The sequence below is a fragment of the Populus trichocarpa genome, chromosome 2, assembly GCF_000002775.5.
Source record: "Populus trichocarpa isolate Nisqually-1 chromosome 2, P.trichocarpa_v4.1, whole genome shotgun sequence".
Taxonomy (NCBI): Eukaryota; Viridiplantae; Streptophyta; class Magnoliopsida; order Malpighiales; family Salicaceae; genus Populus; species Populus trichocarpa.
The window spans coordinates 17,177,210-17,204,269 of NC_037286.2; the positions used below are offsets into that span (position 1 = coordinate 17,177,210).

The 27,060-nt window shown below is 35.8% G+C and overlaps 1 protein-coding gene across 2 annotated transcripts; it reads left to right on the forward strand.

Moving 5' to 3' along the window:
• The first annotated feature begins 2,876 nt into the window (after positions 1–2,876).
• LOC7478832 (putative indole-3-acetic acid-amido synthetase GH3.9) lies at positions 2,877–6,453 on the forward strand. Of its 2 annotated transcripts, none has more exons than XM_024594626.2 (4): positions 2,877–3,263; positions 3,375–3,476; positions 4,365–5,188; positions 5,644–6,453. In XM_024594626.2, the coding sequence occupies exons 1-4, from the start codon at positions 2,974–2,976 to the stop codon at positions 6,195–6,197; spliced, it is 1,770 nt and encodes a 589-aa protein (XP_024450394.1). In that variant the 5' UTR covers positions 2,877–2,973; the 3' UTR covers positions 6,198–6,453. The 2 variants fall into 2 exon arrangements, with proteins under 2 accessions (XP_024450394.1, XP_002302704.1); XM_002302668.4 differs by having other exon boundaries at positions 2,900–3,263; positions 5,623–6,453.
• The last annotated feature ends 20,607 nt before the right edge of the window (positions 6,454–27,060 follow it).

Sequence of the window (27,060 nt, forward strand, 5' to 3'; positions counted from 1 at the left end):
AGATAATTTGTGTTTGTAATTTTCAATGAAACAACTTGTTAGGTGTTGGACAAAGCTACTATGGCTGGAGTTGGTGTTCCTATAATTTGAAGATGAACGGCAGAAACATGAGAAGAATAGTCATTGATGTGTTTTGCAAGCGAAGGAGGCTGCTGCTGTGGAAGAACACCACTGACAATAGCTTGTGGGTGGCTGGCCGTCTGGGCTGCAATGCCGGTGTGAAGGGAGAAGTCAGCAGCAACAACAACAACAACAGAATCCATTTGGGAGAGGGAGAGAGGAGTTCTGATGGCAGAAGGCTCTGATACCAAGTTAAGAAAAAGTAGGAGGCTTAACCTTTAGTTAGCCAATCATTTTCTATTTATATGTGTAGGGCAATATACAATAGTTAAGGTAGAGATTACAATACTAGAGTAGTGCCTATAATATTTTTTATATATACATTCTATAATAATAAATCCACTTTAACACAACAAAATTCATGAAAGTGAACCATTTATATTGAAAATTTCATAAGGTGGAAAAACTCTTTGAAGTAAATTTATTCAAAGGTGGATAAAATGGATTTCATTTAATAAAATGGATTTAAAGCTTGTACGAGTACAATTTAATTACATTTCTCAACCAGCTCACAATATTCTCTTCCAGATTGAGGTTCCAAAATGAGTGATCATCTATGTGAATAAAACATACCACTGGTGTCCTCACTTCCACACTTCCGAAAGAAAGCCAACCTACTTTTCATGTGAAAGATGGTTTCATATATTTTTAGCTCTTGTTTATTTTCCAGCCCATTGTGTCCAAAAGGCTGCCTCCGATCCATTATTCTGTTCTCTAGAACAATGATCGCGTTAGCATTCTTTACAGGAAGCATTTGTCTTTACTCTTTCTTTTGTCCTGGGGTTGTTCCCCAACTAATCTTTTACGTGGCTTACATAAAAAAGAAATGGAGTCTAACCAGATGGAGCCATGTAAAATTCTATTTGCAAAGAAAGAAGCTCCATGAGAGTGTTTTAATATTAAAGCATCACGTGATAAGTCTTCAGTGTTTGCTAAGTTACACAACTTTATTTGACAGGAAACCGTGCTTCATCGAATATGATCCTAGTTATGAGAAAATTACATATTCCTAACAAATTACGTTATCAATTCTTCTTTCTTTCTTTCCTTTTCCTCGTATTTCTTGATCATCAGCTTTTTTATTCAACCAGAGCTTCCTATACGCTCTTCTCACCATTTCTTTGGTTAATTTTTTCTACTGATTCTGATGATATGGTATTAACTTGTCAATACTTAATAGTGACAGATGAAAAAATTCCAGAGGTGGATATCCATTGGTAAGAATCTCAATGTTTTTGCAGCACACAAGCGAATGAGGATTCTACGGTCGATGAGCGTTGTAACTTCATATGTACGAAGAATATCTACAACGGGTATGGAGGACATCATGATTTGTGTGATGACATGCGCTGTTCTCCATCTACTCATGGAAAAAACAAGGCCTAGGAAAGTTCACTTTTTCATGCATTATCACAAAATTTCCAGTTGTGGATAAAGATTTATATTGCACTACGCACTACTGCCTAGCTAGAATTGTTTTGTGGTGGAGAAGAAGAGTGTCGGCAGACGTCCACCATGTCTTTAAGAGTACAATAAGAAAAGAAAAGAAAGATCGTAACAGATGCGGCGAGCACCAACATTTTTGATTGTACGTATATTATAAAAGGTCTCAACTTAACTTTCTTGATATTTATTTGGATAAGGATATATTCAGACATGCATCCTCTAAGATCAAGCATCTTAAACTTGTAAGGTTGAGATTGTTTCTTCCTTTTTCCATCACAAGCTTTGATAAAATACCATCAGCGAAAAGAGGCTTCCATTCCTTCTAGTCCAATATGTTTTCATGCATGTGGTACTTGGGAATAACTTTATTTTAAGGGGAAACCTTGAATGACCTTTGATACTTGCAACTTAAACTGTCACATATGATCTTTCTCGTGTTGGAAAATTGTTGAAGATGCTGGCTATTATAACAGAAATGAAGTAAGGTTCCTTAATTTTTGTGTTTTGATGGCATTATCAAAGAACAGTAGCCGCAAATAATACGTTAATTAGTACCTCCTTGTAGTCAGCCAGAAATTTATGTGAATAGATATGCATGATATGCGCTGATGTGTTTGTGATTACATGCATGTGTGCATACACATGCATTTACATACGTATATGTGCGCGCCGGGGCATCATACATGCATTCGCGTCAGGTAATGGATGGGACATGCGTGTGCTGATTCTAATCGCCAATGTATCACTAGAATATGATGGCTTACGAGTTTTGATGGCATAAATCTGGCTAACATGTTTTCTCATGTTGTTCAATTAATTGTCAGAATTTCTTTAAGAATTACCAAAAATATTCTTACAGTAGATTGGGATTTACCGATGGAATGACTTTAGATTTTTCTTCTAGTTTAGTTAGGATGAAAATCTGCAGTTCTCGATGTTGCATCACAAACGTGCAGGAACTTGCAACTGATTTCACCAAAAGGGTGGTGTTACAGAGTTTATTTTATCAAACATGTTCCTGTACGCTTTTTTTTATAAAAAAATTGTTAAAATGCTTGTGAGGTCCGCATTACAAATGGAACATGTGACAATGTTTTCCAATCAGCTTGAAATGATGTTCAAAGAAAAAAAAAATGATGTTCTAAGAAAGGGAAAAAAAAGGAAAAGAAAAAAAAAAATGCTATCTATATGCTAGAAGCATCCAACTAACGTAGTGTGAGGGATGCTTTAGCATTGGCGGCACATGGCCATTAGTGCTCTTAACCATCATCATTGTAGCGATGCTCATGAGAGTTAACATAAACATCCTAGACTTCCTTAATTTCTTATTATATATAGACCCATTGGTTTCAGCACCTATTCAACAGCAACTATAGTCCTTGTATCACCTCCTCTTCTATTTTTATCATGGATGGAAAGAAATTGGAGTACAAAGGTTGGGTTGCGTTGAAAGAAATTGAGAGGCTCACAGAGAAGGCTGATGAAGTTCAGGAAACTATACTGAAAGCGATCTTAATGCAAAATGGGGAAACTGAGTATTTGAGTAAGTACATGAAGGGGTCAAAGGACGTAGACGAGTTTAAGTTCCATGTCCCTGTCATTACTTACAAGGATGTCTGTCCTTATATCCAAAGGATTGCTACTGGAGAAGACTCTTCTCTTGTCACCGGTCATCCTGTTACTGAGATGTTATGCAGGTCTTTCCCTCTTTCACCATAACATATCTTGTGCTTGTTCACTTATAAAACGCTTTCCTTATTTTTTTTTTCATGGTTTTGATTTTACATTCTGTCATTCTGCATTTGCAGTTCAGGGACTTCTGCAGGAGAGCCTAAGTTAATGCCATCAATAGCAGAAGATCTAGATCGCCGAACCTTTGTATATAACCTCATCATGCCGATAATGAACCAGTTATTTACATCTTCTCTACATTTAATAACTGCATCACATAGTTATGAGTCTATTACTATTTCTATATAGTGCTTAACGTTTTGATACAAATCAGTTGCACTAAAACATTATTAATCTTCTGGGCATGTTTAGAAATTATTTTTACAAGGGTAAGCTAGCTAGAAGCAATACTAGTCCTTTCCCTCTTTTTATCAGCACCTGTTAATTTCAGACAAAAATAGCATTGGGCCCTTCATCCTGAGCATGAACGGTAGCACTCACTGATTAAGGGCATGCTGAACTGGAATATTTGATAAGACATGATGCTGTGCATCAGTTGTTTGAAATTCTGAGGACTATCTCCCTTCAAAAATCAGAGTCTTGTATGTGCTTAAAATGCTCTATTATCTTAGAAGCCAACATACCTTCCACAAAAAGGAGAACTAAAGTAATTAGCCTTGTTCTATTTGTTGAGCAAGGAACCCTGATGAGGGGTATCTTTTGTTTTATTGTGAGTCTCTGCTTGCATAAGAGATTTTACCCTTTATAGTACTGTTATAATTAGACGTGTATTGACAGGGGGGAGCTGGAATTATATAATAGGGAGGGCAAAACTTAAGATATAATTTATTATTAGAAAATTAATTAATTTAAAATAAAAATATATTATGTTATCTTATATTTAAATACTAAAAATATAAAAACTTAAAATATTTTGCAGAGGCCCGGGCCCTACTCGCCTCCTCATAGTTCCTCCCCTGTGTATTGAGTGGTTGCAGCTGCAAATGAATATCAATCAAGTCAATATTAATTTGGGGACCGTTATCATGTTATTGTCTTCTAAGCATTTCTTTGTCATTAAAATCTTAAATCCAGCAGTATATGTTAGGTTAACACTATCATTTCAGGTACATCTTTGGTCTTGATGAGGGCAAAGCAATGTTCCTGTACTTTATCAAGGCGGAAATGTCTACTCCCTGTGGCTTACCAGCTCGAACTGTGCTAACTAGTTACTACAAAAGCAAACACTTCAAGTGCCGAACCCGTGATGCATTCAATGATTTCACTAGCCCGGACCAAGCCATCCTATGCAAGGATAGCAACCAGAGCATGTATTGCCAGTTGCTATCTGGTCTAGTTCACCGTCATCAAGTCCTAAGGCTTGGAGCTGTGTTTGCGTCAGCTTTTCTTCGAGCCATTTCATTTCTTGAGCGCAACTGGGGTCGTCTATGCAATGATATACGCAGTGGTGACTTAGATCCTACCATCACAGATCCTGAATGTCGTTCATGCATGTCAATGTTACTAACATCACCAAATCCTTCTCTTGCGGATGAGATTGAGGATATTTGTAGCAATACATCATGGAAGGGAATTTTATGTCACCTTTGGCCCAGAGCTAAGTACATTGAGGCGGTGGTGACTGGGTCTATGGCACAATATATACCATCGCTTGAGTATTATAGTGAAGGGAAGTTGCCCTTGGTGTGTACAATGTATGCATCCTCAGAGTGTTATTTCGGTGTCAATTTGAAACCTTTATGCGATCCTGCAGACGTGGCTTTTACCCTCTTGCCTAACATGTGTTATTTTGAGTTTATACATCTGGGAGAGAATGGGACCTGGTTAGTGAACAAAGATGAGGAAGGAGAAGTGCCCAATGATAAGCTTGTCAATTTGGTGAATGTTAGACTCGGCTCCTACTATGAGTTGGTGGTTACTACCTTTGCTGGTAAGAAGCATCTCTTAATTGGTTTTGCTTTTCCAATTTTTAGTGTTTGCAAAGTCATCTAGGTCCCAGAGGAAGTAATTTTCTGAAAACGCCTTTTTTAGCTGATCTATTATGGTTCCTCTCTAATATTATCCTCCAAGATGTCACTTTTGTGAAGTACATGCACTGGACAATTTTTCTGAACAAACATGGAGAGAACGTTAACAACTTACTGTTGCTAGTGCTGCTTATAATTATTATTTTGTCTCTGTGTCTGAAAGATCATTATCCAATTATATTCCACATGAAGTGGGATTCTAGGAAGGAGATTTTGGAGAAGGTAATTTGAATGGACCGGGAGCTTTCATGATTCAAACTGCTATTGCTCTTGATATTAATATGTTACCCTTGTAAATTAAGCTTCACAAAAAATAATCTTTTGATGAATGATTCAGGGCTATATCGTTATCGTATAGGCGATGTACTCCGAGTGACAGGATTTCACAATAAAGCCCCGCAATTCCAATTCATTTGTAGGAGAAATGTCGTTCTCAGCATTGACAATGACAAAACTAACGAGGAAGATCTTCACAAGAGCATCACAGCTGCGAAGAAATTACTGGAACCCTATGATGCCCTCCTCGTGGAATACACTAGCTATGCAGACACATCGTCTGTACCGGGGCACTATGTGCTGTATTGGGAAATTCTCCATGATGCATCATTCCCAGACTCTTCAGCCCAACTTGATGTCAAACTACTCCAAGAATGTTGCATTAGTGTAGAAGAAGAACTTGATTATGTGTACAGGCGATGCCGTGCTCACGACAAGTCTGTAGGACCACTAGAGATACGTGTGGTGGAGTCTGGCACATTTGAGGCACTAATGGATTTTTTCATTGGCCAAGGGGCATCAATCAATCAGTATAAAACACCAAGGAGCATCAAGTCGAATGCTGCTCTTAAGTTACTTAATTCCCATGTTAAGGCATCAGCTTTTAGTCCAAGAGATCCTGCTTGGATCCCTTGATTCTGTTGATCAAACTTGAACCCTTTTCTCCTGATCGTTCCTCGATACTTCCACTACTAGTCAAAGCAGATCTAACGGGCTAATCAACAGCAATGTGGAATGCCCTGAACCATTATATATGTACCTAAAATGTGCTGCTTGTGATCCTTTCTGGTTTTCTGGGAAATTTAATCTTCGATTATTATGAGATTTTCATGGTCTAGCCATATTTAGGCAACTATGCAATGTATTAATAAAACCCCGTGAAAATTTATCATCGAACGACTAGAACAAGGTAAAGGGTGCAAAGATATAAGCAGTGTAGCTGTTATATCATGTCACGAGGATTATCCAAACAGAAGTTGCCCAAAAATGAGAGATACATATAAGCAGCGTAGCTGTTATATCATGTCATGAGTATTTCATGCTTTTAGCAGCAAAAGAGTAAAAAGGAACTGTCCCCTCCTGAACATCTTGGGCTTCAACTATGATGCCTTTCGAAAAATTCAAAGGTACCGTTATTGTAAGACCAGATCCTGTCATGGTTTCATTAGCTATCTACAAGACTCGGTGATCGTCCAGAATCATTGGTATCTCATAACATATTACTCATGAATGAGTTATTATCGAAGTATTTATTATGCATATATAGTTGGTGCTTCAGGACATTCTGCAGATCATTTTCCCCTTATTGATGGTGTTGCGGTGCTCCACAAGTGATAGCTACACTACATCCCGTAACCTTGTGGAGTGCTGAGCTGCACTGTTGGGTGTGCATCCGCAAAATCAGCACTCCATTTGCCTCTTTCCCCGAGACAATCCAATCAAGAATCAAAGGCTACTGTTCTTCTTTTTTCCTCGATGAGTTGTGTGTTTTCTTATGCGTCAGCATTTATTTATTGTGACCCACCATTTTGGAATTAGTGCATTCATCGACTTGATCTTGTTGTAAAGAGGAAACAAAAGGATCCTCCCACTCGACAACATATTTGAGCGTGCCGCAACATGCGCATGCATTTACGGTCTTTCGACAGTACTAGTGCGATCAAAGACGATATTGATACAAAAGCCTTCTCCAGGCCAACGTCAACTCTTCTGTGTCCAGAGACCGAACCTAAAATTTAGGATTAGCAACATGATTTTTTTGGGTGTAAAACATATTGTATTTACTGTGCAATAAACTTATGAATAATTAAAAAAAAATCAAAATCTTAGGCTTAAAATGTAAAATAAATAAAAATATGTTAACTTTGTGAGTAGGGGAAGCAGGGATAAAGAAATTTTGTGCCCCTCTCTCAATTTAACATTATTTTATTATTCTTTTCATTGTCTTTTATTTAACATTATATAATTATTTAAAAATGATTTCTTTTTCTATTGGTAGTAGCACTCTCCTTTTCTCTTAAGATGAAGTCGTGGGTAACATTTTGAGCATAAACACACGACATAAAACCTTGCTGGAAAATTTTGTCAACATTTGAGATTCAAGGAACAAAGCCATACTACCACAAAAAGAAAAAGGTGTTGAGTCAGCAGGCACTATATGTTAGTGTTTAAAGTATGATTTTATACGTGTAGTGCTGCCATGATTTCCTCATATATATAACCAAATATCTATGGGGTAACCATCTAGGTGGTAGCCCAGTGATAAGAGTTTGAGACCAAGAAATTTGCTTTCTCTGTGGTCTTAGGTTCAAGCCCTGTGGTTGCTCATATGATGGCCACTGGAGGCTTACATGGTCGTTAACTTCAGGGCCCGTGGGATTAGTCGAGGTGCGCGCAAGCTGACCCGGACACCCACGTTAAACTATAAAAAATATCTGTGGGGTTAATTACATGTTTGGTCACTGTATTATGTTACCATGATTAATTGAGTCCCTTTACTACTAGTTTGATACGTGAAGTCCCTCTAATATCTGTATATTCCGTCTACATTTAGGGCTTTTTCTATTTGAGACGTTGTTGCCTGAAAAGTGAAAGAAGTAAGATAATTTGATGATTGACTATTGCGCTAATTCTGTCATTTGACTTGCTCTTTCTCCTCTAAAAAGATTTATTGCATGAAAATTAAAATCTAATGTTCAAAACAATTAAAGAAATACAATAAAGTAAAAGTAATTTAAAATGATAAAAAATAAATTAATTAATCAATTTCTAAAAAAATCATATTGAAAACAAATTCTTTTATTTAATTAATAAATATTTTTTATTAAGCCTTTTCATCTTTTTTCATTTTGATTTTAATTTTTCCTCCTCGTTTACATTTCTTTCAAAGTGATTTTATTTTTAATTCTTTTTTTTCTAGAATGAATTGTATTAATATATTTTACTTATTTTGAATTTTGAATTATTTTGATATTTTTCATCATGTTACAAATTTATTTTATTAGAAAATCTAAGTTGGGTCAACTAATAAGACACATGTGAATCATTCAACATATCAAATATTCCTTAGTAACGGCATGTCAAATGGAAGACTCCAATTATAAATGGAATAGATAGTAGAGGGACTCAATTAATTATAGTAACATAGTACAAGGACCACGTGTGTTATTAACCCTATCTTTGTCACTGAAGAAACCACAAAAGAATGGTTCATCTTAAAACTACATCCACAAATTACCGAGTTTCTTTGTCTTTACTTTAATATTAACACAGCTGAAATTCATGGAGAATGATGATTTTTTAAATTCCAAGTATATAAAAAATAAGTTATTTAGTATTTAGAATAATGATTAATTAATATGTTTAAATAATTAGCTTTCTTTTCCTTAGATTTGACTAACACCAAACAATAATGAAAATTTAAATACTTGTAAAAGTAATTCTAATCGAGAGGATTTAAATACTCTTTGATGATAAAGTTAAGATTTTTATGGAAAAAACAATAAATGACTTAAAAGAACATTAAATTCAAGAAACAAAGATGTTTGTTCTTGGGTTTTAGGATGATTAATGCTCTGAAATATATGTAAGTTTTTCTCAAGTGATGGAAGTTCTAAACCCTTACCTAGATGATTCAGGGGGTATTTATACCTTTTAAACCTTGTCGTTTTTAGAAAAGAAAAGGACTGAAAAATCCTTTGCTTTTGGTGGCATTAATGAGAGATAAATATCTTTATCATTAATGAGTTAGTAAGTATAGTAAGTCTCCAAAGAGACCTTTTGCACACCTATAAGTTTAGGGAAATCATTACCCCATACATGAATAATTCATATAATTGTTTTAGATGAAGAGGCATGATGGTTTGTCATGCTTATAATACTTTTAATCCAGGAGATCATCTAGGGTTCAAAATATAATTGTAGAACCTGATAGTCTTTGAATCTAAATGCTTTGGGTGTAACATGTTCTACCAGAACTATATTTGCCTAAATTTTAGCTAATTGTCAAACCTAGGTGTCTTGGGTCTGACATATTTGATTACCTTAGATTTGGCTGATTGTCAAACCTAAGTGTTTTTGGTATGACACATCTGCTAAGCCCATATTATATTGGGTTTGGTTATCAACCAAACCCAAGTGCTTTAGATCGGGTACATCTACCAAACCCATGTCATTTTAAAACCTTTTCAATTTATAAAAATTTAGGTCAAAATTACTGACTCATTAGTTACCCCCCAAGCCTTTATTGTATGATCTTGCATAAAGGCTTAAGAGATGTTTTTGGAAGATAACTAGTTCAGATACATCTCATCTTTCTTTGGGAAGAAGCGTTTAAACTTTGTTGATTTGAAAGGATTCTTTAAGGAAAATAAAGTAAATGTCTTGGGAAGACCACCCAACGACTTGATGAGATGTCATTTGTCTTTCATTTATTGCTGGAGAAGGAGGATGACTCGTATATAAAAACCCTACTTCTCTTTAAACAATGTTTTTTTTTTTGTACTTCTGCAAAAACATTTCTATGTTTCCTTAACTTAAGAGGTTTAAGTCATAAGAACAAGATCATTTTATTGCAAAAGGATTTTTCTTGTTTAGGTCAACCAATTCACTTTCCTTTTCTTTTATTGTAAGCTGATTGTTTTATTTTTTTCTTCTTTTCTATAAGAAATTCAAAATGGCCTCTAGAAATTGGAAAAAAGATAGCATATTCTAAGGAGGATTTTACCTTTAGGTTAGAAACTGGCAGCACTCGTCAGAAGTCATTGGCCATTATGATTGGCCCATGACTTAGAATTGAAACCTCCCCATCTTTTCCATCTGGAATGAGGGAAGACAGAGATCCTCAAGAGGTTTCAAGCCTTAAAGGGAAAGAACATGTAACTCATACTAATAATGTTCAAAGTACGGTAACTCTGACCCAAGTGAATGAGGCCAATGTCCAACAACCAAGAGATTATGTGGTCTTGTTATCAGGACCTAGTGACCATGTTTCAAAGGTCACTAATGAATATAGTGGAGGAAAAATATAATTAAAGCCTCTATTTTTATGTACAAGTTTGGGTACTTATTTCCTCCATAAGCCTTTGTAAAGGAAGTGTTCAAATATTACAATTCTAGTCCAGCTCAACTCCACTCAAATCTCAACTCCACCTTATAATGCTAGATGAGGAACTTACTATCAGGATTTTTATGTAGTGCTACACCTTGATCAGTATCATTAAAGAGGGGCCTTCCTTCTCTAGCTTTCTTAATTTTGCCAATAGGCCAAAAAGACTTATGAGGGAGACATTCAAAGGAAAATCCTCCCGATCAAAAAGCTATAGAGGACAATAGGTGGTGGTGAGCTAACATGGGATGATGAAGCCATAAGACAGGTATAGTGCCACTTAGGGTTGTACCAATTATTGGAGAGCATCCCTAGCGAGTGTGAATAACATGCCTTTCATTAACACCGAGGAAGGAAGGGTGTGTGCTAGGCTGGATTCGTTGCACACCTAGTTCAAGATCAATTGTATGGACAAAGGAATTTGTTAAGGGTAGCTGGCTCTACAACTAGTGGATCATCAACTTCTTTACCTAGCCACATTTACATGTCTCCTTGTAGCCGTGCTCCTTTTATCCATAATCCTACCTCTTTTAAAGGTAGCCCCTCTGAAGAAAATCGACCTTTGATACGTAGGTGAAGGGTCAGAAGAACATCTTTTATGGACATCGAAGAGTCATCCATTTTAGTCCCTCATGTTGATGAGGCTCATGAGGATGTCTCTCCTACTAAAGAGGCAAATATGTTTATCCCTCATGTCGAGGAGACACGTGGTGAGGTAACAGAAGGCAATCGCTTTTCTATCTCAAAAGGTACTCGTTCCCCCCTTTCATGGGGTACTTTGGAACCAACCCTTACCATAGTGATCTTAGAGGAAGCCTCATGATGGAAGAGGAAAAGGATGTCTCTGGCTTCAGATTCTGATGTGAAAATGGTCCATTCTCTATCCAAAACTCTTACTCCTGCCAGTCCACTCCTTATGCTTACAGGGTCTTCCAGTCAAGGACCTAATCTCATGGGGATGGAAGATGTCTTCTCCAAACTAAACTTGGGTTATGCTCCTCTTCACTTTCCCAACTTGAGTGAGGAGGAGATAAATACAATGGTGTCTTTTTTCCAAGAAAGTTCCACCTTGGGGTATAGAGGAGTGAAGGTGATGGACGCCTTGGACAAGGTGCTCATCCTCCCTTCTAGCATTAATGGTCTAACTGATCCTAATTATTAGTGTCATTTGGCCATTACTAGGCATATGGCCTTTCAGGTATAAGAGAGTTTTCAAGTTATCTCTTTTTTTAATACACTGATAAGTTTTTTAGGACTATTATTTATTTACTTTATGCTATTGTCGTGCCCATTCAGACCTTCATGATGTGTGCCAACTTCAAGAGTAGGTGGGCTGAAGAGAAAAGATCAATGAAGAAGGCTATTGAGTAACATCGCGCTATCAAGTTTGAGGTGCGCATGCTCAAGGAGGAGAAGGCCATTTAAGATGCTCATATGGCCTCTATTAGAACATGTAAGGGAGTAAGGGAGGCTTTTGAATAGAAATTGTTTGAAGCATATAACATATAGACTTCTTGGAAAAAGAAGTAGATGAGCTCAAGGGAGTAAGGGAGGCTTTAAGGGGAGAATTGAGGACTTCAATTGAGGAGATAAGGGTAGCCAAGAAGAAGGTTGAGAGTTCGAGTCTGAGGATGGTGACACTGAAGAATTCTACCTAAGTCTTTTGGATGGAGTTTGGAGGATCTGCGTCTCTAATAGAGACAATAGGGAACAAGCTTTTCCTTACTATGTCCAACTTGTATTTCTTTAATCTCTTTAGAGGAATACAAGTTGACTTTAGCCAAAGTTTCCCTAACAGTCAAGTCCTAGATTTCTGATGTCTTCTTTACTAGAACTACTTCAACGAGGAGAAGGGTCTATCTAGCCCAGAAGTTGGGCTTGAAGATGTAGATGCCTCTAGGATTTTTTTATCAAGTATTTTAAATATGTGTTGAAATTTTTGAATTGTTAAATTTTCTAAGTCTTTTGGTAGGCTCTTAACATGGGACCAATACACATGGTTGGAAACATATATCTCCAACACTTAGAAAAATCTTAGGATTTTTTTTCCAAATGATTAACATGGGTCCAACGCCCACGGTCATACATCTCTAATAATTAGAAAAATCATAGGAAAAATTTATCAAGTGATCAATATAGGTCCAACGCCCATGGTTGGAAGCATAATTCTCCAACACTTAGAGAACTGTTAGGAAATTTTTCTCAAGTGATCAATAAGGGTCTAATGCCCCTATTGCCCTCATTACCTAGGGTGGAGAGGAGCTCTCAGTGGAAAGTATATCCATAGGTTGTTGAGGCCTAAGTTGTTGGATAACAAGGTGATGTGAACCTCATGATCACATGATCAAACAATCCCTAACGAAGTAGATAACAACTTAGAAAGTTGAAAATCAGGTTTGATAGAACCTTGACCTAAGGGTAACCCTGTACCTAAGAACCAAAGGTGTTGGAAAAAAACTTAGACCTAGAGATAACATTGTATCTAAAAACCCTAAGTATGAGAATGATGTCATAAAGCTAGTTAATCTTCGATAGGTCAGTGTATGATTTTTGTCCTTGCAAAGAAAGATTGTTTTGCCACAAACAAACAAAAAGGAAACTCACATTTATTCTCTAACTTGCTGCTGAAATTTGCAGCTAAAAAACATAATATAGTTTACATTAGTAATCAACTAACATAAGTCTAATAAGGAACCCTTTTTGGGTTGCAAGCTAATGAGCCTACACTAATAATTAACTAATATAAGTCCAATAATAAAATAAATCCCTAAACAATGTCTAATGGGCCATATAAAATCTAAATTAAAAATAATTATTAAATATTAAATAAATAAATAAAATAGGATAATAAAAACAAAGTCTACATGCCAAAATTCCTCTACGTAGCTTCGAATCTCCAATTTTTGCATATTCTTAACATATTTTCAGTCTTGACTTTAAACATGTCATTTTATCTCATCTAAATGAATTACTAGACCTACTATATATGGTTGGAAAGCTTGCTATGTCTAGTTTCCAGAACAACTTGAATCGTAAGAATATTCTACCTATAGCTCTAGATGTGTCCTAAATAGTACACAAAGGTCTAATATGACAGATTCAACAAGATTTTTCTAGTAATTTTAACCATCTGAAATAATATATTTCCAAACTCAATTTGACCTGAAAATTTATCAAAATATAGTTTCATGTGTCTAGTATCTCTCTGTAGAATTTTAACTTGTTTCGATGTGCGGTTTGTGAGATATCCTTGAACTTGCAAAATTGGTCAACAAATATTTTAAGGCCAAATTCAGACCTGACTTGGTTCGTATCCTCCTTCCTTTCTTTAAGAAGATTCGACTTTGAATCTATATCATAGAAAACATCTTCTAAGGTCAAGAAATTAGTACCAAGCCAAATAACATCATCATCAAAACCAAGAAGAACCTTGTTAGCAAAGAAGATTCCTCTAACATACAATCTCTCATTTTCAACCATATTCTTCTTCTTTAATTTCAGTTGCTCATAATATATTTGCTTAGGTGTCAAAGATACAAGATTTATAGGTCATCCATTCATCTCAAATGAATACTTATTTGTCACTCTATCATGCATAACTCTCCTATCATATTGTCATGGTCTACCAAGCAACAAGTGACTAGCTTACATTGGCACAACATCACATAACACCTCATCATAATATTTACTTATAGAAAAAGCAACCAAAACTTGCTTATTCACTTTCACTTCACCACTATTATTCAACCACTATAACTTATAAGGTATGGAATGTTTGGTAATGTGTAAGTTCAACTTTCTCATCAATTCAGTACTAGCTACATTAATACAACTACCACTATCTATAATTAAGCTACATACCTTATAATAAACATGGCATCTCGTGTGGAATATGTTCTCCCTCTGACCTTCCGAATCATCCACCTTGATATGCATATTCAATGTTCTCCTCACCACAAGTGCCTCTCCCTTAACAGGACACTCAACATAAACATTATCAACATCCTCCAATAGTGGAATCTTCTTCTCTTCATCCTCCCTATTTGTTTCAACCTCATTATTAGATTTCATAACCATAACTTTTTTGTTTGTACATTATAAAGCAAAACGACCAAAACCCAGATAACAAAAGCATTTAATGTCACAGTTACAAGAAATAGAAGTGATATTGTTAACTTTAACAATGTTCGAGGTGTCTTTCTTCTCTCTAGGGTATTCAACCTTGCTCTCCTCATTTTATTATGATGGATCACCCTTAGTGTTAGCCTTCCAATTGGGTTTTTGAGGTTTCAAAAGGCCTAATGGTTAGCTTTGCTTAATGGTACCCTTTTGTTTAAGTTATTTCTCCACCTTCATGACTATATGCACCATCTCCTCCAACTCCATATAATGATGCAACTCCACAATATGAGTTATATCATGATTTAAGGCCATTCATGAATTTAACCATAGTATCCTCCCTATCCTCCTTAATATTAGCTCGAATCATAACAAGTTTCATCTCCTTAGAATACTCATCATCACTCTTTGTACCTTGACTCAAACTCTGTAACCTTTGATACAATTCTCTATAATAATGGCTAGGCACAAATCTCATCCTCATAAGGGATTTCATCTCATCCTAAGTATCAACTTGCCTCTTATAATTCCTCCCATGGTTTGTCACTAACTAATTCCACCACACAATGACATAGTCAGTAAAAACAATCATAGTAAGCTTAACTTTCCTGGGCTTCAGATAATTCTACTATTGTCCAAAACATTTCTTTTGTCCCATGGACACATATTTAAAATCAACATCACTCATGTCCATATTATCAGCCACAAAATCATTCACATTAGTGTTAACTCGTCTAATTTGAACCCTATCATGATCATTTACACATTGCCTCTCAAACCTATCTCTAAATTCATTGGCCATTCAATCCATTCACTGATTTATAATGCATAACTGAGTTACAATTTTATTATCTCCTCTTTATAGTCCTCCGACATCTCTTTATTCCTCACCCACTCCCTCACGTGTTTAAACTCCTTTGTATTTCACTTAAATATAGTTTTTTCACTCAAATATGCTTATTATGCCTTTTTCCTCTCATCTCACCTTTCTTTGACTCTTACGGAACTAAAATCAACACCAAATATAATAGCCTTAGGAGTGTATCCATATATGTGTATATGACTCAAGTAGCAAGAAAAATATGAAAACAAGCAAAGATAAAATTTTGATTATAATTTTGCGAGTAACAAGTGAATTTATACAAAACAACTAGACGTCTTTAAAGACGCGAAAGAAAAAATATTCAAAGGCAATGTAATTTTTTTTAAATGACACCTAAATAAATCAATTATGATGTTATTATACTCTTATAATTGAAAAATAGCAGCAGCAAAATAAGTTTGAATTATTGACACGAATTAGACTCGTTTCGACAAGTTCCAATCCCAAAATTAGTTCTTATAGAAAACGAACTCCAAATGACCTTAAATTTTATATGGGATTAGAACCATTATAAAATGCGAACTGAGAACTTTATGAATTTATTTGGCTCAAAGTTCCCTTCTAATATGAATCTGATCTACTACGACAAGTTTTAATCTCGATGTTGGTTACTATAGCAAATGATCGCCAAATGAGCTCAAATTTTATATAGGGTGTGATTAAGACTCTTAGAACCACTATACATAATTGTTTTGGTCCAAATTCTCTCTTGTTTGTGTCAAAATGCGAATTGAGAAGTTTCTAAATTGTTTTGGTCAAAGTTCTCTCTTGTTTGTGTAATGTGGCAAATTAAAAAAAAGTGACTTTTAGATTTTTGTTTTTACTCTTTATGCTAATGATATATTATGAGACAACAACAAACTAAACTAACACCTTTTGTTTTAAGGAAACCTAAATGAAAACTAATAAGCTCTAGACATAAAATAATAAAAAACCGAATCAAAGACAACTAAACTAAGAAAGCTGAAACTAACAAGAAAAAAATAAAGGATATAACCTGATTTTTGGAGCCTAGCTCTAATACCAACTGATTCGAACCTCTTGATCACGTGGTCAAGTAACCCCCAACGAAGTAAATAACTAGAAAGCCAAAAATCAGGTTTGGTAGAACCTTAACATATAGGTAACCATGTACTAGAAAAAGACTTGGACCTAGATATAACCTTTTATCTAAGAATCCTAAGTATACAAATGATGCCATGAAGCCAATTAATCTTAAATAAGTCAGTGTACTATCTTTGTCCTTGCGAAAAAAAATTGTTTTGCCATAAACAAACAAAAGAAAAACTCACATTTATTCTCCAACTTGATGCTCAAATTTGCAACTAAAAAACATAATATAGTTTCCTTTAACTAATCCTAATGGACCCCTTTTGGATTGCAAGCTAATGGGCATAAACTAATAATCAACTAATATATGTTCAATAATGAAATAAATCCCTAAACAATGTCTAATGGGCTAGAACAAACCTAAATGAAAAATAATTATTCATAAATAAATAAAAAAATAGGATAATAAAAAAATTTTCATGCCAAAATTTCTCCATATAGCCTGAATCTCCAATTTTCGCACAATATTGGTAGATTTTCAATCCTGATGTCATTTTCTCTTGTCTGGATGAATTACTGGGCCTACCATATATGGTTGGAAAGCATGATATGTATAGTTTCCAGACCAACATGAATCACTAAAAAATTCCACTTGTAGCTCTAAATATGTCCCAAACAGCACACAAGGTCTAGTATGACATATTTGATAAGATTTGTCTTGTAACTTTGACCCTATGAAATAATATGTTCCCAAACTCAACTTGACGTGATAATTTCCCAAAATATATTTTTTTGTGTCTAGTATCTCCCTGTAAAATTTTATCTTGTTTTGATATACGATTTGAGAGATATGTCTGATCACTCAAAACTGGTCAACAGACATTTTAAGGTCAAATTTGGACCTAACTCGGTTCGCATTATAAGATGATTGTTGTAATTGGGATTATTGTCTTTTATGGAGATAACATACCAATCTCTTGAAGACTACCTTTAGGGAGAACACATACCATCTCTTGGAACTTCTAGGGACTACTGCCCTGAGTGAGATCACATATCAATCCCTTGGAGATTTTATTTGGGGAGAACACATACCACCCCCTGGTGTTATGATACTAGGTAGTTTTAAGCTTGTAGACTTCATTTCTAACTGCAACACTCAAGCGTGATTCTTCTAGGAAGTCAAGATTGGTCCTAAGACTTTATTCGTTAGCTTTTAAGGTATAGTGAGCTACCTGGTGGCTTAGAAATCCAATTTAAGCTAAGATCATGGCTTATGTCCCATGTATAAGGAGGAATGACGTCTCACCAGTGGATGTCTTTTTAGTTATTCTGTAAGCCTATAATATCTCATTCAATAGTTCTACCCATTATGATTTTGTCTTATTTTATTTTTTTCTTAAGTCCATTAAGCAAAACTCTATTAGTCAGTTCAACTTGACTATTTGTCTAAGGGTGTTCTATAAGCCTATAATATCTCATTCAATAGTTCTACCCATTATGATTTTGTCTTATTTTATTTTTTTCTTAAGTCCCTTAAGCAAATCTCTATTAGTCAGTTCAACTTGACTATTTGTCTAAGGGTGTGATACTAAGGAGAAATGATGATCAATGTGAAGCAGCCTCTAACAATTCTCTCTTATTTGTGGTTAACAAACTTTATTATATTATTTGTAATCAAGACTCTGAGGAGCCCAAGGTGTAATATGATATTCTTCCAAAAAAATAAAAGCACTTTGTTGGAGATTATCTCTGCTAAAACCTCCACTTCGACCTATTTAGTAAAATAATCTACAACCACTAGGATAAACTATCTCTTGCTCGTGGCATTAGGGAATGGACCTAGAATGTCCATCCCTCATTATGCAAACAACCAATAGGAAGATATAATGGTCATTTCTACCAATGGTTGTTGGGGAATTGAGGTAAACCTCTGACTCTTATTAAGCCTCTTCACTAAACTTGTGGCGTCCTAGAGTATGGTCAGCCAATAAAAACCTGTTTGTATTGCTCGAATTACAAGAGTTCTGGAGCCTATTTATAGGTCATAGAAGCCTTCATGTATTTCTTGTAAAACATAAGAACTCTTTTGTGGGGGTAAGCATTTTAGTAGTGGAGCTAAGGTAAATCTTTTGTATAAGATGTTGTCAATCATGCAATAACCTAATACGCGTCCAGTTAGGCGAATAACTTCTTTCCTATTTAAGGGTAGTTCTTTTGTTTACAAATAATTTCTAATTGGGATACTCCAATCATTTGTTATGTTGATAGAAACAACTATCAGCTCATTTTTATCAACATTTGGTTCTTCTAAGACTTCTACCTAGACATCAGTAGGGAGCTCTATAGATTTAAAACTCACTAGTTTAGACAATAGATCAGCTCGTTGATTGTCTTCTCTAGGAATATGAGTGATTGAAATACTTTTGTCATCAACATTGAAATAAGGCATAACCTTTTAAAGGTCTGCATGGTGGGTTCTATTACTTCACTTGTTCCTTGGCACTAACTAACTATCAATTGGGAATCACTATAAGTTTAAAGGGGGTAGTCATTCAAAGCCCTCGTAAGGCGTAGTCCAGCTAAAAAAGCCTTATATTCTGCTACATTGTTGGTAGTTGAGAACTCAAAGTGGGCTCTATATTCCAATACTTGTCCTTCAGGATTAACAAACACTATCCCAAATCCACTTTCATTTATATTGGAAGTACCATCTATATATAACTTTCAGGTGGGAAGTGACACAGGTGATCCTATTCAAGTTTATGAACTGGTTGGAACTTTTGTCGTGGAAAATGGATGATTAGGTGTATTTGTGCATAATTTAAAATAGCATTCAATGATGAAATTTGTTAAGGCCTGACCCTTTATAGATAGGCGAGGTTTGTATTAAAGCCTAAATTCTCCCAACTCTATAGCCCATTTAACCAGGCTCATAAATAATTCTAGTTTGTGTAAAATCTCTCTAAGTGGTTGATCTATCAGTACTGTTACTTGATGAGCTTGGAAATATGGTTTCAACTTTCTAAAGGCACTTACCAATACTAGAGCTACTTTTCCCTCCTTTATGTATCTTTTTTTAGTGTCATAAAGAGTTTGATTGGAATAATACACTGGTTGTTGTACGCCAACATCTTCCCTTACTAGAACTGAGCTCACTGCTAAATCTACCACCCCAAGTATAGGAATAAATCTTTATTTTCCCTTGGTTGGGATAAAATATTAGGAGATGACATATAAATCTCAGGCTTTTCAAAAGCCTTTTGTAGCCCTCAGTCTATTCAAAGTTGTTCATGTTTTTCAATGTCTTGAAAAAGGAAAGAATTCGCTCCCTCAGGCGAGCAATGAATTTTTTCAAGGCAACCAATCTCCCTGTAAGACATTGTACTTCCTTTATAGTCCACAAAGACGTCGTGTTTAGTGTGACTTGATTTTTTTCTGGATTTGGTTAGATTCCCCTAGAGCTTACTAAAAAACCCAGAAATGTTTCTCTATTGATAACGAAAACACATTTGGAAGGGTTGGGTTTCATATGGCATTGACTTAAGATGAAGAAAACATTTTCAAGGTCCAAGAGATGTTGTGCAAAAGTCTTACTTTTTTACTAGCATGTCATCAACATATCTTTCCATAATTCTTCCCAACTAATTTTTAAATATTCGATTAACCATTCACTGATATGTTGCCCTTGTATTCTTCAATCCAAATGGTATGACTCAGTAGCAATAAGTCCTTTTCTCAGTTATAAAAATTATTTTCTCCTCATCTTTGAGGTGCATGAGGATTTGATGATAAGTAAAGTTGGCATCCAATGAGCTCAAGAATTCAAAACCTGCAGTGGCATCTACTAAATGATCAATTTTAGGGAGTGGATAATAATCTTTTGGGCAGGTTTTGTTCAAGTCAGTGAAGTCCATACACTTACACCACTTGCCATTACTCTTCTTGACCATAACCACATTTGCCAACCAGGCAGGGTATCACACCTCCCTGATGAAACCAATAACCAAAAGTTTGTCTAACTCTTGCGTTATAGCCTTCAGCCTCTCTCCCTCAAAGTTCATCTTTTTCTAGCAAACCGAGTATGCATTCTAATCTACCTTTAACTGGTGAGTAGCTATTTTGGGGCTGATGCCTGACATGCCTAATGTATTTGTTGTGAAATTTAATCTTTGGATCTGTAAGAGCTTTGTCAATTATTGCTATTGTATGGGTGTTAAGGTGGATCCTACTTTGGCGATGACTTGTTCATCCCTGGATAGATATCCTTCAATTCCTCTACAGCCTTAGTTCTAAACTTTACTCTTTCTTTTAAGGACCCTTTATGGTTTGATATTAGCACTTTCTTGCCCTTTAAGCAAGTGGTGACATATTGCTTGAAGATTACCTAATCTCCTCATAATGTGGCAACTCCACCCTGGGTTGGAAATTTCAATACCAAATACCTAGTGTTGATTACAATATTGATTTTATGTAACAATGGTCTTCCTAGAATGACATTATAAGTCATTGTCATATCAATCACTATGAAGCTTTATTGAAGTGAGACACGTCTTAGAAGGGTGTCCATCGTAACAGGTGATTCCAAGGCACCATTCATTGGCACTCCTGAACCCTCTATCCCAATAAAGAGAGTCTTCACCAATGTTAGTTTTAAAAAGAGGATTCTCACCTGAACCATAATTTCCATAGAGAGGATGTTAATTGCGTTACCATCATTCACTAATACCCGATGTACTCTATGATTGGAGATAACAATGGAAATGATGAGGGCATTCTCATATAGAAAAGTCACTCCTTCTTTATCTTAAGGAGTAAAAACTATTGGCTTGTGTTTTTAATCCAAAGATCTAACTGTAAGGACTTGCTTCCTATACTTCCTCTTTCCATTGTTAAAATCACCCCCTACAAAGGTACCCCCTAAGATCATATTGATCTTGAGTAACGCCGTTGTTGTTACTCATTTTGGGCCCTACGTGCTAGAGATGGTGTGTACCTCTCTTGAACCAAATGCACGAGTTTAGTTCATGATTGTTGAGGAATTGACAAAAGCAGAGAAGAAAGAAATGTTTTTCGAACCCTGTTTCAACTGTTTTCTGCTTTCTTTATCCTTTCCCCTTTGCTGCTAAAATCATCAGGATTCTTAGGCTGATTAGGAGTCTTTATAATGCTAAATTCGTTTATTCTTTATCTGGTCTTTAAGATTGGATAAATCCCTTAGAATTTGCACTAAAAAAATTGATTCTGCTGTTGTCATAATTTGTTTTGTAATACCAACTTTTGTTCCAACTTAGGCTTTGATTCTGACTTGGTTTTGTGCAATATCTAACCATCCCAGCTATATTCTGTCATTCATGACATGTTAAAGAATTGACCTACACCTTTTTTGGGTCTTAGGGCTCCTTGTTCTTATGTCAGACTTTGAGTCAGATTGGGATGCTCGACATTGTCAGTTTTCAAATCAGATCGGGAGATCCTTTTGATCAACCAGATTGCGGCCAGATTCTATTCTTCAAAACGAATTTATGTCACTTTGAATCCTCCATAAAAGTTGTAGACCTATACACGTACATGAATTTGAGTTTTTGAATCTCCTAATTTTGATATCAAAAGTTCAAGATATTCCCATTTGAATATCTAATATGAAAGCAGAGAATCTTGCCGCAAGAAGGATTCCAACTCGAGTTTTTTTTTTTTTGCAATTTTGCTTTAAAAATGATTTTATCTAACTTTGAATCCTTCATGAAAGTTGTAGTGTTGTACGTGTAGATGAATTTGGGTTTTTGAATCTCCTGATTTTGATATCAGAAGCTCAAGATATTCTCATTTGAATATCTAATGTGAAAGCAAAAAATCCTGCTGCGAGAAGGGTTCTAGCTTGACTTCGCAGGTCTGATTCGAGGGATTACGGGCCGGTTTGAAGGACATTTTTTAGATCAAGGACTGAATTGAAAAGTGCTAAAATGAGGGATTTAATTGAAGATGAAATTAGAAGGAAATGGGCTGGTTTTTAAAAAGTTAAAGAGGGGGACTGGATCATCAGAAAATGACAGGAATTCTACCACGCCGGATAAGGAAATACGACTTTGCAGTATGGTACTGTTCATTTGTGTTTTGAACAGTACCCCTCCCCATTTGAAATTCTTTCCTTTTCTTTGCACAATCCTCTACGTCTGCAATTCTTTCCTTTTCTCTACACAACTATTCCTGCTGGTTTCGATGATTCTCTCACCAGATTTTTGAGCTGCAGAGCACATTTTTTTTCTGCCCCAGTCCAAAGGAAACAATTGGTGCCTTACGTTGCCAGCTGTGGAAGGACAGAAAAGAGTTGCATCACCCTTTAATCACTAGAAAATAATCACTGGAATCATCAGAATATCAATCAGAATATTCTAGTTTCCTAATGTGCTTTATTTGATTGAAGACACCCAAAATTGTATCCTAGATTAGTGTATTTTTGTTTCCTAAATAAAGCTGTATTTAGGCTATATGAACCTTCGCTGCTGACCTAAAAGGAAAAAAGAAAGAGAGGGAGCAGAAAAACAAAAAAGGAAAAAAGAGAGAGGAGAAATAAGAGAGAGGCAAGCAACACTAGACAGAGAAAGAGAGGCAAAGAAAAAAAACACATGAGGCAGAAGAGAGAACAAAGGAGAGGAAGGAGAAGGAGATTAAAAAGGAACAACGAAAAAGAAAGATCATCAAAAGTTAGAGCAAGCAGGGATTGCCTTTTGGTCTTTGCTCCATTTTCTGCAAACAAGATCTGCAGAATAGGGGGGAACAAAGGAGCTAAAACCAGTAGAGAGAGAGAGGGACGAAGACGCAGAAATAAAGCTTAGAAGACGAACGACAACATAGAATAGAGGGGAAAGAGCCAAAACAGACGACAACATTGATAGACTAGCCAACACGCCTTCAACATCATCGTCGTCCTTTTCGTTTTCCGCCTCCAGGTTTGTTCTCCTTATCTTTTTGCATGCATTCATATTTGTGTTTTGTATTGTTCAAGTGAATTGCAATTCACTTGAACAGTAACTAGGCATGCACGCGTGAGGAAACTCACGTGTGCCTCTTGTTTGTCCAGTTGGGTCATTGGCTTGAGCAATTGACTCGGTTAGGCCTGCTGGATTCAGCCTAGCCACATGGGCCGAGCTGGACCCAGCCCAAAAATATGTTAGAGTAAGATCGTTGGTTTTTTCATGTATTTATTTTATGGTTTTTTCATGTATATATATATATATGTGTGTGTGTGTGTGTGTGTGTGTATGTCTAAAACAATATTTTCTTGTGTGTTGTATACGGCCAATACCCTAACATATTTTTAACATTTTTCTAGAATAATAAGTCATCACCAATCCTTGAAAGAAGACTCGATTATAATTGAGGACATTTTAATTTTTGACTCCACGGTTTACGAGCCGTGAAAGTATGAAATACTAAGGGAAAAATGAGCTTTTAAAGCACATTGAATCTCCTTAGATTTCTATCTTAACTATTTCTTAAATTGTCAGTTATAAATTTAGTCTGAATTAAACACGGATTTCAAGAGATCTGCATTGGTTCTTCTTGGTACTTTATAGGCACATCTAAAAGTGTGATCCACATTTACCAAAGGTTCTTTCTTTTTAGACTTTGAGCTCAAGTTTGTTCATCATAACAAACTTATCCTAGGAAAACTGATGGGTTTAGAAAACACCAACACCATAGCAATTATAAGGCAAACCAAACACCAAGTAGCTTACTTTAGGTAGGGCGTATTAAGGGTGCTAAAACCTTTCCTTTACGCAACCAGTCCCTTGCCATAGAATCTCTGAAAGACCAGTTAGGTTTTCTAGTGACCATAATATTAGGTGGTGACTCCCTTTTTCACAAAACAAAGACCCCGATATGAATCCCCTGCTCCGGAAAAGGTCGTCGCGACGTCACGCTCTCGCGAAGGTGCGACATCCGTAATAGATTACCAGGCTCTTATCTGTTCTGGTTGGGGTGAAAATCATTTTTTTTTAAATTGACAAAGGTAGCACTTTGCTATCAATGTTTTAATCTCCTTATTCAAGATATAGTAGTCTTCAATGTCATGTCATCTATCTTTATGGGGAAGACAATACTTCTTAGAGAAGCAGGTGTTAGTAGGAGAATTAATAGGTGAGGGATATCAGATAAATTCTTTGCCTTGGATAGCCATAAGAACTTCAGTGAGAGAGGTGTTTAAGGGGAGAGTATGTGCTTCAGAGTAGCCTAAGCATTCCTTCATTGGTTTCTTCAGGTTCCTTTTAGGGTTATTATCGCTCCTAAGAGAGCGATCCTGTTTGGGTGAGCGATCACATTTAGGGGACCTTTATAGCTGGTTATCTCTTAAAAAATAAGGAGGGCCATGACATATCATGTATACCTCATTTACTCGTATATAGTTCTCCATGGTTTGGTTCACTTTTGACAACCTTCTATCTGGTAGGGAATGCAACCCCTTCCACAAGAGTTTTTCCTTCATTGCACTAATAAGAGCTTCTAACATTACAAGTTCAATCAACTCTTCAACCTTAAGCATTTCCTAATTAAATCTTTTCAAGTATGCTCTTGTAGATTTATCCTCCACTCAAGTAATTCTAAAGAGTTTAATGGTACTCTTTCTGGCTAGGATACTTGTACTGAAACGTGCCATCAGTTTGATACAAAGATCATTAAAACTTATGATGGAACCTTGCTCTATGCTATTGTACCATGCTTTTATTGAACCTCTGAAGGTTGTTGGAAGGATTTTGCAAATGACATGACTGTCCTGAATGACTAGCTCCATAGTGTTACGTATATTTTGTACATGTTCTTGATGATCTGTGAGTCCATCATAGTTGGCCAGAGTTATTTTAGTGGTGATGTAATCTCTGGGTATGTGAGTGTTCAACACACGTATGGATAACATGGAATCTCTAATTTGATGGGAGAGGTGTAGACATCCCTCTGGATGAATTCTTATGGCTGTTTTCATCCCTATGCCTATTAGATTTAAGAGAGCTTGAAGTTTCTAGAGTAAGGTGGCAAGATACATGAATAACCTCCTTCATATGCTGCATAGATGGACACCTAGAAAAACCATTTTGTGCCCGAGCATCATGAGGGCATGTATGCTCCTTGAAATGGTTCGACAACCTCTAAGGTTGTAAACCCAAAACTGAATCATTTTTCCCACATTCCTCTGGATAATGTAGCTATCTATGGATATAAGGTGAGGCTTGCTGTAGAGGAGATGAGTTAAGAGATGCAGTAGCTTGTTGAGGCGGGGCTAGGACTTGTTGAAGTGAATTTTCTTTTGTTTGTTAATTTCTCAGTACTGCCTAGGTGAGGAGTTGCATCTTGTCAATAAGTTATTGAAGGATTGGTCATGCGAGTGTTGAAAAATCTATTGTGGTAAGGAAATCAATAACTCGTTCCATTCCAAGAGTGTCCTAAGTAGGTAAAATAATCAAATAATAGAGTTATTTATGATTTTTTGGAAGTTTCTCACAAATGACGCCACTAATGATTTTCCAAAATCCAGGGTATATATATAATAAGTTATTTAGCATTTAGGATAGTGGTTAATTAATATATCCAAATATTTGGCTTTCTTCTCCTTTAGATCCGGCAAACACTAAACTAATGGTGGAAGCTTAAGTACTTGCAAAAACAATCTCAATCAGGGGGGCTTAAAGATCATTCGATAATAAAGTCGATATCTTTATAGGAAAGACAATAAATGACTTAAAAGAGCCTTAAATTCAAGGAACAAAGATGTTTGTTCTTGAGTTTTAGTTGGTTAATGCTTTGAAATATATACAAGTTTTTCTTAAGTGATGAAAGTTCTGAACCCTTACTTGGATGGTTCATGGGGTATTTATATCCCCTGAACCTTGTCTTTTTTAGATAAGAAAAGGAGTGAAAAGTCCTTTGCTTTCGGTGGAATTAATAAGGGATATATATATATATATATATATATATATATATATATATATATCATTAATAAGATAGTAAGTATGGTAGGTCCCTCAAGAGACCTTTTGTACACTTATAAGTCTAAGGAAATCATTACCTCAGATATGAATGACTCATATAATTGTTCTAGATGAAGAAGTATGACGGTTTATCATGCTTACAATACTTTTAATCTAGGAGATCATTTAAGGTTCAACACATAGTTGTAGAACTCGTTAGTCTTTGAATCTAAGTGTTTGGGGTCTGACATGTTTTACCAGATCTATATTTGCCTGAGGTTTGACTGATTGTCAAACCCAAGTGTCTTGAGTCTGGCACATTCACCAAACTAATATTACTTTTGGTTTGGCTAATTTTCAAACCCAAGTGTTTTGGAT